We start from the raw sequence: 13,564 nt of genomic DNA on the forward strand, positions 1-13,564 counted from the left end.
TTTTTCCCTCCATTAGAGTTTGTTCTTTGTTTATAATTATTTGTGAAGCTTCACTTACATACAGTCTTTCAAAAAAGGAGCCAACTTTGTTTCCATGATAGCAGAGTCATCAGAGAGAAAAGGGGGAAAGAATGGTACTGTGCTATTGATAGAAAACATCTCCTTAGTTATCTAGGCACAGACATTTTGCCAGGAAGAAATGGAATCATCTTTTGTGTTAAATGTCATTCAACAGATTTCATGCATCAAGGCCTCTCTCACCATATGCTGTTAGATATACTTTGGGAGGTTCATCTGTAGCCACCATACTTTTGCTTTGCTGGGTGAGACCAAGTAGCCTGTCAAACAGAACAGGCTCCAGGTCTGACAGCACTCTGAGCACACACCCATGCTTGTCGCCCTTGCTACCCTTTCCTCCACCCACGAGGCAACTCTCCTTAGTGTTCAGCCCCAACCTCTTCCTCCCTCTCTCCCCTCCCTTGCCTGTTAATGTGTACTCTCTCTCCCTCTTGAAATAAATAGATAAACATTAGAAAAAAAGATACTATTTATCGTCCAGGTCCTAGAAAACTTTCAAGTCATTTACATAAAGTAATAAGATTAAAGTATTTACTAATATTGGTATATGGACTATGTCAATAGTGTTAAAATAAGTATTTAAGGTAATATATAAAAATAAAAAGCCATACATGTATTACAATTAAGTAAAAATATATATTTATATCCTAAAAAATGTGGAAGTAAATCTGGAATGATGTAAATGGAGCAAGTAAATTGCTGAAATGCTTTTTATTTTATTTTTTTGAAGTTTATTTATTTTGAGATAGAGTGATTGCTGGGCAGGGAGGGGCAGAGAGAGGGAGAGGGAGAAAGGGAGGCAGAGAGAGAGAGAGAGAAAGAGAGAGAGAGAGAATCCCAAGCAGGTTCTATGCCATCAGAGTGGAGCTGACATGGGGCTCGATCTCATGAACTGTGAGATCATGACCTGAGCCGAAATCAAGAGTCAGTCACTTAACCAACTGAGTTACCCAGTCGCCCCAAAATGCTTTTATAGAAACAAATCTGAATATATACATTTGAATGAGTCTTATCTATTTGTAATTGACTTTTTTTTTGTTTTTGGTCAATGATGCTGTTACATCGTCAGCTTAAAATATTTTCAGAATTCCTCTTTTAAAATCATCTTCAGAGGCAATTTGGTATGTGCTGAAGAAAATCAGACTCTATTTTAGAATTTTTATTATTATTTATTATTTTATTATTTTACTATTATTTAGAAATTTATTTTAAAAATAAATTTTATTTTTATTATCAATCTCATTATTATTATCAAAACCAAAAACAGTTCTAGCTACCAAGATCACCCACTTGACCCATGAACCTGAATGTCAAATAGCCTTGTGCTATTTCCAAAACCTTTATCTGCCCTCGAAGGATAAACATTTGACATTACTGAAAAATGAACATGCCACAGACAATGATACCAGTTTCAAAATATATTAAATAATGGCAGGATCATAAGAAAAAGGAAATCGTTTTCTAAGATAGGACCTTTAAGGTGATATCATTCATTGGATGTATAAGTTCTAGTATTTTAGTTTGCAAATTAGCTACATTATTTCTAATATGCTCTCTGAACATCTTTTTGATGGTCAAACTCAGAAACCAAAAGTAGATGGTGGTTGCCAGACACTGGGAGGAGGGGGAAATGGAGCATTGTTATCTAATAGATATTAGTTGCACAAATAATATGAATATACTTAGCACTACTAAACTGTGCACTAAAGAACGGTAAGATGGCAATTTCATGTTGTATGTTATTTTATAACAATTAAAAAATTTTTTAATTTAAAAACTAAGATTAAATTTATTACCTATAAGTAACAGTAGATTATAAGTTTATAAGAATATAGATGATTATGGAAAAAAAGTATCATTTCTTAGTATTTTGTTTCACTGTAGGGGAATTTATAATTACATTGATAAGGTAATGTGATGTCCTTCATGTTCAAAGATATCATTCTCCAGCTCCCTTTGCTACCCAGTTCCCTTCCCTGCAGGTAAACACTGTTCCTGCTTCCCTGATAACCTTGCAGAGGTACTCAGTGCACCTTAAGTGACAGCTTATACCTTTTGTTTTTAACATAAATGAAAGCATGCTTTGCATAGAATACTACATTTATATATTGCAATTCATTCTGTATGAGTGTGTGACCAGTATTTTGAGTTGTTTTTTTTCCACAATGTGAATAGAATGCATAATAGATCGGTCTAATAGAATGCATTATCGATGCTCTTGCGGTTTGTGTCGTAATTCACAGTCGGTTATACTCAGGCCTCAGGAATAGCTTTTTCTGCGTTTTAATTAAACTGTCTCTTTGGAGGCCAATTGACTTTAACTAAATGCTGAAACGAAATGAACTAGCTGATTAAAAAAAAATTACCTTAAAAGTAGCAAAGGCATCTGAAGCAATATCAAATGTTGACAACTCCACATACTTAAAGAAATCTCGGAACTGATTAGAAAAGAGGATGATTTTGGCAAGTGGTTCATGTCGGATACATTCTCTCAGCATAATCCCACAACGTAAGGCGATCTGTGGGGCTTCATATCTAAAGCATAAACAAGAGAGAAATAGAGAGCTCTGTTATCCTATTAATAAAATAATATTAATGGTATCAAAAGAACCATTTCAATACTGCTGTTAAGGGACGCATAGGTAACATTTGTCACAGTCCATTCAAACACTGTTCATTCAATACCCACTGACTATTTACGATGTGTCTGGCACTGTTCCAGATGCTGGGGATACATTAGTAAGTACACAGGTCACTGCCTTCCTAAAGTCGTATTTTTTAGTGGGAATACTATTTAGTGGGGGGAAGAGGCAGATTATAAACAATGAAAAGAAGTTTTGCATTCTGAGAAGTGCTATGAAACTGAAGACATTAAAATACGTATACTACAGGGTGCAACAACTTAATTTACTTTACTTTAGACTGAGTGGTCAGGGAAGGAGCAAAGCATTCCAGGTAAAGGGAACTAACTGTGCAAAGGTTCCAAGGCAAGAACCAGTTTGGTGAGTTAGAGAAAAGTAAGGCCAGTGTGGCTGGAATGTAGGGGAAACGCAGGGAATGGTGTGAAATGAGGCAAGAGTGGAAAAGGGCGGGGGCCAGATCACATACAGCTCTATAGGCTAAGGTTAGGAGTGTGGTGTTGAAGTGTGGGAGGAAGCCTTTAGAGAGTTTAAAGTTAGACATGAACACGGCCTAATATATGCTTTAAAAAGATCACTCTAGGTATCTGTGGAGAATCTATTATAAAAGAGGGAAAAATGAACTGGGGAGTTAGGAGCAGAAGCAGAAGTCCAGCTGGAGACGACGGTGGCCTGGACTGGGGTAGCAGGAGTGCAGGAAAGGCCTGTGTGCACATCACGCATATTGTCCGTAGGAAGAGTCAATGGCCTTGCTGATGTTGTAGGTGGTGGGGTAGAGCAGGGAACAAATTTGGGGTGAAGGAAACAAAGGGTTCAAGAATGGCTCCCAAAATTTTGGCCCAAATAATTGGGTAGAGGGTGGTGCCAATTTTTAAGATGAGTAAACTAGAAGAGGTACAGGTCAGTGAAAAAACTGGAAGTTTGTTTCTAACCGTGTTAACTTTGAGATGCCTGCTATCTAAGTAGAGATGTCTCCTTGGCAGTGGAATATGCGCATCTGGAGTTCAGGAAGAAGGTAAGGACAGATGTTACGTGCACATATAGTTGATTTGTATATTGTAGATGACCAATAATAAATAGCTGTGCACTGACTGACTCACTGATCTCATGAATTACTGCTCGTAGCAAAAACTGCACTAGAAAAACACAATGTCTACTGTAGGAAACCGTTCAGGATGGGCACATTACATCTGTTCCTTTCCTAATTTAATAACAATGCCTCAAGTGTCAAATTCAACACTGAAATAAATCTAGGTTTGAGTTACATTCCAGTGTATTGTAAGGTTTCAAGAAAATGAACAACAGTAGCTCAAGTAAAACAAGTCCAGTATTAAATAATACAGTTGACAATTGTGTGATAAATAGTAAAGGAACAGAACAAAGGCAGATACAGTTGTAGAAGACTGGGAAGTGAGTAGAGTGTAGGATAAAAAACTTCTATCCTTTCACTTCAGTTAAATACAATATTAATTTTTGTGGTTCTAATACAAAGCCCCCTGGGAAAAAACTCAAATGATCTCAATTCTTGAAAAAGTGCTTTCCTATAATGTTGAGAACAGAAGAAAAATGATATCCATGAAGGACCTGCATAATCTTTCAAATTTACCATGAATTCTGCAAGTTAGAAAAATTGTAGCAAAAAAAAAATACTTTTAAGAAGCAAAAAAGACCACTGAACAAATGAGAACTGAAATGAACGGATAAGAAAACTGAATAAATGAAAATCAAAGCAAAACCACTCTTACACAAAACTTCAAGATATAACTCACCAAATGTAAGTGATAACATTTGTTGAGCAATAAAAAATAATGCACTGTTTTTTGTAAGGTAAGATCTACATGAAATTCAGATTCAAGAATAAAATCTCTCTCCCACAACTTAGGAAACAGGATACTTTGCAAAATCAAATCTACAAATACAATAGGGGAAATGGTAAATAAGGATATTTGAGGGATTCATTAAACTAGGGTAATATTTATTCATTTTTGTCTGTTTTATGCTGAATACTATTTATAAATGTCCTTTGAGTATTCCCTGAATAATTCATATTAACATTAAATGCTAATGTATTCAGATAGGCATGATTATTTGAAGAATATTTAAAAATGCCTATTTACAGTGTTAATAATTTCTCTTACCAAAGAACTTGAAAATCAGCCTGCTGGTACACATAGTAGAGTTATAGATGGAAAAAATGTTAAAATGTCATAAAGAGGGGTGTATTTTCTTTCTTTTTTTTTTTAAGTTTATTTCTTTATTTTGAGAGAGACAGAGACAGGGGCAAGGGAGGGCGCAGACAAGGAGGGAGAGAGAAAGAATCCCAAGTGGGTTCCGTACTAACATGGGGCTCGAACTCAACGAAATCGTGAGATCAGGACCTGAGCCGAAATGAAGAGTCCGACGCTTAACCCACTGAGCCACCCAGGCGCCCCCAAGAGGGGTGTATTTTCTAAAGTGTGAAGGAGAACACTTGTTTATTGGTAGAGTACTCTGGAGAGTATGAGATAAAGACTTGGCCTAGATAAAGAGCAAACATCATTAAAATCTAGACTTATTATTACTGAGATATTTCTGGACTTTTGTAATTTGGCCCTAAACTTAACTTCCCAGTTTCATTTCTCATCCCACTCCCTATCTCTTTGGAGGACGCCATTCTCTCAACCTAGAATGTCCTTCTTATGCTTCTTCCTCTAAGATTCTCTCCCATCTTTCAAGGCTTTAGTTTAATGTCCCCTCCTCCTTGAAGTCTTTCACAATCACCTACCACTCAGGACTATTCTCTCTCCCCTTCGTATTCTTACAACAGCTTATCTGTAATACCAATTTAGCACTTTTTTCAATCTGTACTAGGTGACATCATCAATAAATTGTTATAAATCTGTTTTCTTCATGTCATTTCAAACAACTTCATTCTCCTTGTTACCTTCCTGTTCTCGTTACCTTCTCCTCTCCTCCTCTACCCCCATCTCCATATGGTGTCTGTATCTTGTTACTTTTCTCCATCCCCACCTCAATTTCCAAAGAGTTCTTAGCATAATATTTTGCACAAAGTAGGCATATAATGAAGGTAATAAGTTTCAAACTCTGACTGAAATTCTTAATACTAGAACTCTAATGAAAGTCAAACTCTGGCTTACACAAAAGGCTGTATGATCTCCAGCCAACATTTTCTCATTTCTTAATCCAATTTCCAAACTGAGACTATCTACTAAAAGTTTATACTCCCAACTTTTGTGTATAATTAGTTCTCTTTTTCCTTTCATTGGGTGAAGTGTATTGGAACTGTCTGTGATATACTATTTATTTTTGAGAACTAAAAAAATATTTTTTAAAATATTCCTCTTGGTCAGAACACTGGTTGCATCCCACTAGTTTGTGCCTGAGAGTGAAAATGTCATTCTCTGAGATGAGTTTCTTAAAGTTAGCAATACATTGGGATAGACAGAGAAATCCTTAATTTTACTCAGTACCCTTTAAGGGATCTATAATTCACATATGTCATTTCAACCTTACTACCCTTGAGGATATTGGCTTTTGATAATTTATTGCCTACTATATACAAATGTGCTCCACAAATTAAGCCTATCTGAAGTTTCAAATCTCAATAACATTAATATCCTTATTCTTGGTACAGAATAAATATCTCATCTATCCTATTCCACTTAAGAAAAAAGTTCCCAAGGCCAGGGACCACAATGAATCACTATGCCTCCACAATGACTAATTCATGTCAGGTTGCTAATAGAAAGATTAATCCAGTAAATGTTGAATCACTATTTTATAGAATTGAATTACATCTTCCTTCCTTGATCTGTAGTCTGTATCATACAGTCTAGACTCTAAAGAACTATGTTAGTTTGGAGAAGGCACACTACTATAGATGCATGCTTATTCAAAAAATCACAGCATCTAAGATCACTTTCAAATTTAATAAAAGCTAGAATGTAAGAGCAGTTGTCTCATCTAGAAGTGAGCTACAGTAAATATTATACCAAAAAAAAAAAAAAAAAACCCGGCTACAAGAGCTTGTGCAAGAATATCTCAAGAACACATATCACCTAAGGGCAAAAATGACTTTTGTTTTTGCTGGAAGCAAACAATGTCAGGTAGTAGTTGGAAAAGTTTTATAAAATGTCATTCAACAAACACTTGGCCTCCTCAATATAGGCAAGAAGTTTTGCTTTTAATCTAGATATATTTGCTTACTTTAAAAATAATGATGGGGCACCTGGGTGGCTCAGTCGGTTAAGTGTCATTTCAACCTTACTACCCTTGAGGATATTGGCTTTTGATAATTTATTTATTTGATAATTTATTTATAATTCAGCTCAGGTCATGATCTCACGGTTCATGGGTTCGAGCCCCACATCAGGCTTTGCACTGACAGTACGGAGCCTGCTTCGGATACTCTGTCTCCTTCTCTCTCTGCCCCTCCTCACTCATGTTCTCTCTCTCTCTCTCAAAAATAAATAAAACATTAAAAAAATTTAGAAAATAATGAGATATAATTCTGTCTACTAAAAAAGCTCAGAAGCAATTACAATCCAATGTCAATGAGAAGCCCTAGCATCCAGATTATAGTCTCTAAGAACCATTCCTCACTAAAAAGAACAAGAGTTTTTGGTAGAAATGGCTGATTCCAAGTCTGTGTTAGGAAATATACAAGATGAGCCTGGTCTATCTTGTGCCAGAAAGCAGGGAATCTCTCACATACTAATGGGAGTAATATAAAAAGGACATGGTCAACTTGAATGGACGATTGAGCACCAACAAGAAAAATGTGTGCAACTACATAAGACATATGGAAAAAAGTTACACAGAAGTTCATAGTGCTAATAAAGGGATGGGGGAGGGGGGGATGAGGGAGAGAGAAATAGAGAAAGAGAGAAAGATAAAAGAAACTCATTAGATGCCAATGTTAGTTCCTGGGATAACAACTTCTCTCTAAATTGATAGCTGAAGGAAATGAATTAGGCACTTATTCTCTCTCTCTGGTATGAATTGTATTTTAAAGTAATTAAATTGTTGTGGTAGATGAGAGAAAGTTATTCTCCTTAAAACTACTCTAGCCAATAAATGCACGAGGAATGACAGGATTAGAAAATCACCTTTTTGTAACCTCTAATGAAATGACTGAACCATACAGTGTTCATCAATGAATGGTCAAACAATTAAGTATAAGGCTGATGAGGAACTTTACAATGGATTAAGCTGTCTCCATCTGTACCCACTGCTCAATCTTAGCATTACTAAATGTTTGTCTGCTGATGAGATGTAATATGAACTACACAACACCACTTACAAAATATGATTGCCAAAATAAAACCTAATCTAAATCTAATCAAGTCTTTAAATATAACCTCCAGGATATCAATACAGGAGATAGTGGAACAAGTTAAATGACATCATTAGGAAGCAATCTGACAAATCCAGAATGGAGGAAATTCTGTAGGATAATTAACTCAGGTTTTCAAAAAATCAACGACATAAAAAGGGGAACAGATGCTATTGTCAATGAAAAGAGACTTTAAAAGACCCATGTGAGGGCACCTAGGTGGCTCAGTCAGCTAAGTTTCTGGCTTTGGCTCATGTCATGATCTCGTGGTTTTTGGGTTTGAGCCCTACGTTGGGCTCTGTGCTGACAGCTCAGAGCGTGGAGCCTGCTCAGATTCTGTCTCCCTCTCTCTCTGCCTCTCTCTCTCTCTCTCTCTCTCAAAAATAAATAAACACTAAAAAAAGACCTATGTGACATTACATCCAAATACAACAACTGGATTTTGTTAGGATCCTTAACTGAACAAAAAGATAAATCTTACATAACCACATGTAATTATCACACTTAAAAATTAACAGTAATTCTTGGGGCGCCTGGGTGGCGCAGTCGGTTAAGCGTCCGACTTCAGCCAGGTCACGATCTCACGGTCCGTGAGTTCGAGCCCCGCGTCAGGCTCTGGGCTGATGGCTCAGAGCCTGGAGCCTGTTTCAGATTCTGTGTCTCCCTCTCTCTCTGTCCCTCCCCCGTTCATGCTCTGTCTCTCTCTGTCCCAAAAATAAATAAACGTTGAAAAAAAAAAATTAAAAAAAAAAAATTAACAGTAATTCTTTAGTAACTAATACACACTCCATATTCAAATTTCCTTGATTGCCCCCTCCTCAAATTTTCCATAGTTGGTTTGTTCAGGGCATAGAAGGCTCTTCATAATCTGTTCTCAGTCTTTCCAGCTTTATCTCCCACCCCTCCTTCTCATTCACACTGGACTCCAGTTACACCAGAAATCTTGTCATCCTCCAAACACATTATGCATTTTGATGCCTCCGTGCCGTTGCACGGGAAGTACTTGATCCTTCAACTCTTTGTGCCTTTCTGGCAATTTTCTACTTTAAGACTTGCTTCATTCTTTTTTTTTTTTTTTTAATTTTTTTTTTTCAACGTTTTTTATTTATTTTTGGGACAGAGAGAGACAGAGCATGAACGGGGCAGGGGCAGAGAGAGAGGGAGACACAGAATCGGAAACAGGCTCCAGGCTCCGAGCCATCAGCCCAGAGCCTGACGCGGGGCTCGAACTCACGGACCGCGAGATCGTGACCTGGCTGAAGTCGGACGCTTAACCGACTGCGCCACCCAGGCGCCCCAAGACTTGCTTCATTCTTGATGTCCCAGGCAGATATTATGGCTCCTTCATCTGAGTTCCTACAGAGTATACTGGTAAAGTAACAACAGTGAGTTGTAATGAGTTGTCTCTTCTCATTGTAGACTATGACTGCTTGAAGACTGGAAAACTGGATAGTGTTCTGAGAGCACAGACTCTGGAGCCAGACTAATTGGGTTTAAATCATACTAGCTATGTGACTTTCGATAAGTTAGTTAACCTCTCCGGGCTGCAGTGTTCTCATGTATAAAACAGGTATACCAATAATAACAACAACAACAACAACAACAACAACAACAACAACAGCAATAACTATCCACAGGGTCTGACATCTAGTAAATAGCATCTTGACCTCTACCATTACTATTACTTACTGTTGTTAGTATTATTAGTAGTAGTACTGTTATTATCATAGGCCCTTCATAAATGAACGAATAAGCAGTTTTAGCCTTATAAACCAAACTAAATATTAACTTTTCAGAAGAAATGGAAAGACATTTTACTTTTTTTTTTAATGTTTATTTTTGAGACAGAGAAAGAGTGTGTGCACAAGCAAGGGAGAGGGAGGGGGACAGAGGATCTGAAGTGGGCTCCGTGCTCACAGCAGAGAGCCCCATGTGGGGCTTGAACCTGAGAACCGTGAGAGTATGACCTGAGTCAAAGTTGGACCCTTAACTGACTGAGCCACCCAGATGCCCCTGGAAAGACATTTTATAAAACTCAAATTCCTCAAATTTGAGGAAGTTATTCTTAAAAATAAATAATTCCTATTTTTCTATTGTATGTTATAACTACATGAAAATGGAGTCATAGAAATCTGTACATTAACAAAGTGGCTTTTTAAGTAAGCAATTAAAATTATTTTCTCCACATATTAGAAAAATGAATGAAAGCTTTTTCTTAAATACAAGAAAAAAATGGCATACACTTACCTATTACAAGTTATACATTAAAATAGGGTCACTGGTAAATACAGGTGAGTAATGAGTAGAAAGTTCATATTTCAAATATAGAGAAGATTTTTTACTTACATCAATTTAAGAATTTGTTTATAGACTGAATGACTTGTTACATCAAATAATTTGTATAAGAATAATAGTCATTTGAATTCATCAGAAAACACACCATCAAATGGGACATGAAAACATTTTCAAATAATTAAAGGGAAAAAAATTAAAGGATAATTATAATAATGCCAAAAAAGGTTAATTATAATAATGACAAAAAAATTAAAGGTATAATGAAGATATATAAAGATACACTGATTATTCATACTCAGTAAATCTTATATGTAATCTTAATTTTTTTTTTTTTAATTTTTTTTCAACATTTTTTATTTATTTTTGGGACAGAGACAGAGCATGAACGGGGGAGGGGCAGAGAGAGAGGGAGACACAGAATCGGAAACAGGCTCCAGGCTCCGAGCCATCAGCCCAGAGCCTGACGCGGGGCTCAAACTCACGGACCGCGAGATCGTGACCTGGCTGAAGTCAGACGCTTAACCGACTGCGCCACCCAGGCGCCCCTGTAATCTTAATTTTTAAAAAACCAAGGTCCCACAAGTTTTACAGAGTCACACAGAAACAGTAGCCAATAGTAAAAAGTCATTAAAAAATGTCATTAAAAGAGATTCCAGGGGCGCCTGGGTGGCTCAGTCAGTTAAGTGTCTGACTCCTGATTTCAGTTCAGGTTGTGATCTCTCACAGTTCATGAGTTCAAGCCCCAAGATGGGCTCAGCGCTGACAGTGCACTATTGGGATTCTTTCTCTCCCTCTCTCTGCTCCTCCCCCGCTTGCACGTGCCCTATGTCTCTCTCGCTCTCAAAATAAATATTATTTTTAAAGGAAAAACAAAGAGATTCCAATCATTACATGTGTCCTCAAAAATATCAACTCCTAACTCACAACATCACTTCTCAAACCCCCTTCCCTCCTCCCATCCACTCTGCAGCTACTTGGGAACTTCCTGCTGTTAAGCCTCCCAACCCTTTCCTGACATGGGTGAGTCTCCTCCTGATTCCGTCCTTCTCATCTCCACCTCTTGTCTGTGCAAAGTGGACATCACATCTAGCTTAGGCTAGTTCCCCTGCCTGGCTTCCCCGTACCAATTCTTTTCCCAGCTCCATCTAACTGAACAGGGAGGGTGCGAGCCGTGGTGCACAATTACACTTTAATGCATCCTGTGCACAACACAGATAAAAGGCTCACTATAGATCTGTGATATGTTCCAGCAGTTAAATTATTAATAAATAGCATTTGCAATTAGCTGTTTATCTTGTCTTATTATTTCTAGAAATGGGAAAAAAAGTTGTTTTCTTCAATGTAACTCACAATTTTTCACTGACTTAATTTTCTAAATAAATATCCAATTATGCTAAATTTTCATATCTTCCTTAAAGCATATTTAATATGTATCAAATTTACATACATTCTACTATCTATAAAAGGAATGAAGTTAATTTTAAATAACCCCACCATACTTTATAATTTATTGACTTGCCTTTCTTCTTCATTAATCTGAATTCTTATAGCTTAACAGTATTAGTTTTCTATTGTTGATAATTTCCTTGGTAAGAAGATACCATATCCGTGTCTTTCTTTAATTAAAAAAAAATTTTAATGTTTATTTATTTTGAGAGAGAGAGAGAAAGAGAGAGACAGTGCAAGTGGGGGAGGGGCACAGAGAAAGAAAAGGAGAGAGAAAATCTCAAGCAGGCTCTGCACTGTCAGCACAGAGCCCAATGTGGGGCTCAAACTCACGAAACCGTGAGATCACAACCTGAGCTGAGATACAGAGCTGCTTAACCGACTGAGCCACCCAGGCGCCCCCCAAATCCAGGTCTTTAACATAGCCACTCGGATCTGGCATGGCTCTCTGCACAAAATAAATATAAGGTACTTGCCATCACCTGACTGTCAATCAGTGACAGTAGCTATAGGAGATCCCCCAGACCAATAATGCCCACTGCAGAATGGAGTTGCATGCATGCCTTCACACAGTGACCCCACCATGGAAGATACTGTTTTAGATCACCCACACCACTTCTCTTCTCCATGAGCCAACATGATCTCCAGGTCATGTCAGCATTCTCAAGGGATCATTTATTTACAAGCTAATCTTTTTTTTTTTTTTTAATGTTTATTTATTTTTGAGACAGAGAGAGACAGAGCATGAATGGGGGAGGGTCAGAGAGAGAGGGAGACACAGAATCGGAAGCAGGCTCCAGGCTCTGAGCTGTCAGCACAGAGCCTGAGGCGGGGCTCAAACCCACAGACCGCGAGATCATGACCTGAGCCGAAGTCGGACGCTTAACCGACTGAGCCACCCAGGCGCCCCCAAGCTAATCTTTTTTAACTAATAATTTATCCTCATTTCCTGAAACACAAATCTGATATGCTTCCTCTCTCCAAAACTCTTCAATGGTTCCCCCATTGTCTTCAGGATACCGTCAAATGCTTTAGAGCTTAAATTTTAGAATCTCCAGAAGTGGGTATAAATTGATCACCTTGGCCTTATTATCATCAATGACCAGCTGTGCAAATCATATTTGTGGGTCCATTAAATCTTGCAGATCCACTCCAGCTGCAAATGAGCACTTTCTTTATAATACTATTCTGGCAGTTGTATATGGCCTTAATTAATTATATTTGCTTAAAATTGTTTATATGTTTCTATGGGAATTGCAGCTCTTAAGAGGAATAGGGATAATAATTTCTCAGATTAGTAGTTATGGAATACCATGTGCTAGGTGATGTGCTTCATAAGCGTTATCTCATTGAAGACTCATAATGACATACTGATGTAGGTATTATTATTGACTCCATATTACAAAGAGGAAACCAATGCATAAGGAAGTTAGATATCTTTGCCCAAGGTCTTACAGTAAGTAAGTGGCAGAACCCTGGCTGAAAACACAAATCTTTCTGATGATGCAGAGTCAATGACATAAAAGGCAACATTATTTTAGCGTGAAGGTAATACTACAAATTTTATTTTTATTTTACAGACAAGAAAACTGAGGCTCGAAAAGGTGCAGTGTCTTGCTTAAGGTCACAGAACCAGGAAGTGAAAGAGACAAGAAAAAGGAATAATCAGGGAACAAAAAAGAGTTCTTATAGTTGAAATGAAAATTCAATACAGTTTATCTTCAATAAAACATATATTAGGGGCACCTGGGTGGCTTAGTCAGGCATCCAA

At 37.4% G+C, this 13,564-nt stretch overlaps 1 protein-coding gene across 14 annotated transcripts in view; it reads right to left on the reverse strand.

Moving 5' to 3' along the window:
• CAB39L (calcium binding protein 39 like) overlaps window positions 1–13,564 on the reverse strand; it is a 131,446-nt gene that overhangs the window by 40,380 nt on the left and 77,502 nt on the right. For all 14 annotated transcript variants that reach the window (XM_058685963.1, XM_058685986.1, XM_058685922.1 and 11 more), the window contains one exon: window positions 2,445–2,613. In XM_058685963.1, the coding sequence (XP_058541946.1) occupies window positions 2,445–2,613 (169 nt within the window). The remainder of the gene's footprint in view (window positions 1–2,444; window positions 2,614–13,564) is intronic.

The sequence above is a fragment of the Neofelis nebulosa genome, chromosome 1 (assembly GCF_028018385.1).
Source record: "Neofelis nebulosa isolate mNeoNeb1 chromosome 1, mNeoNeb1.pri, whole genome shotgun sequence".
Lineage (NCBI taxonomy): Eukaryota > Metazoa > Chordata > Mammalia > Carnivora > Felidae > Neofelis > Neofelis nebulosa.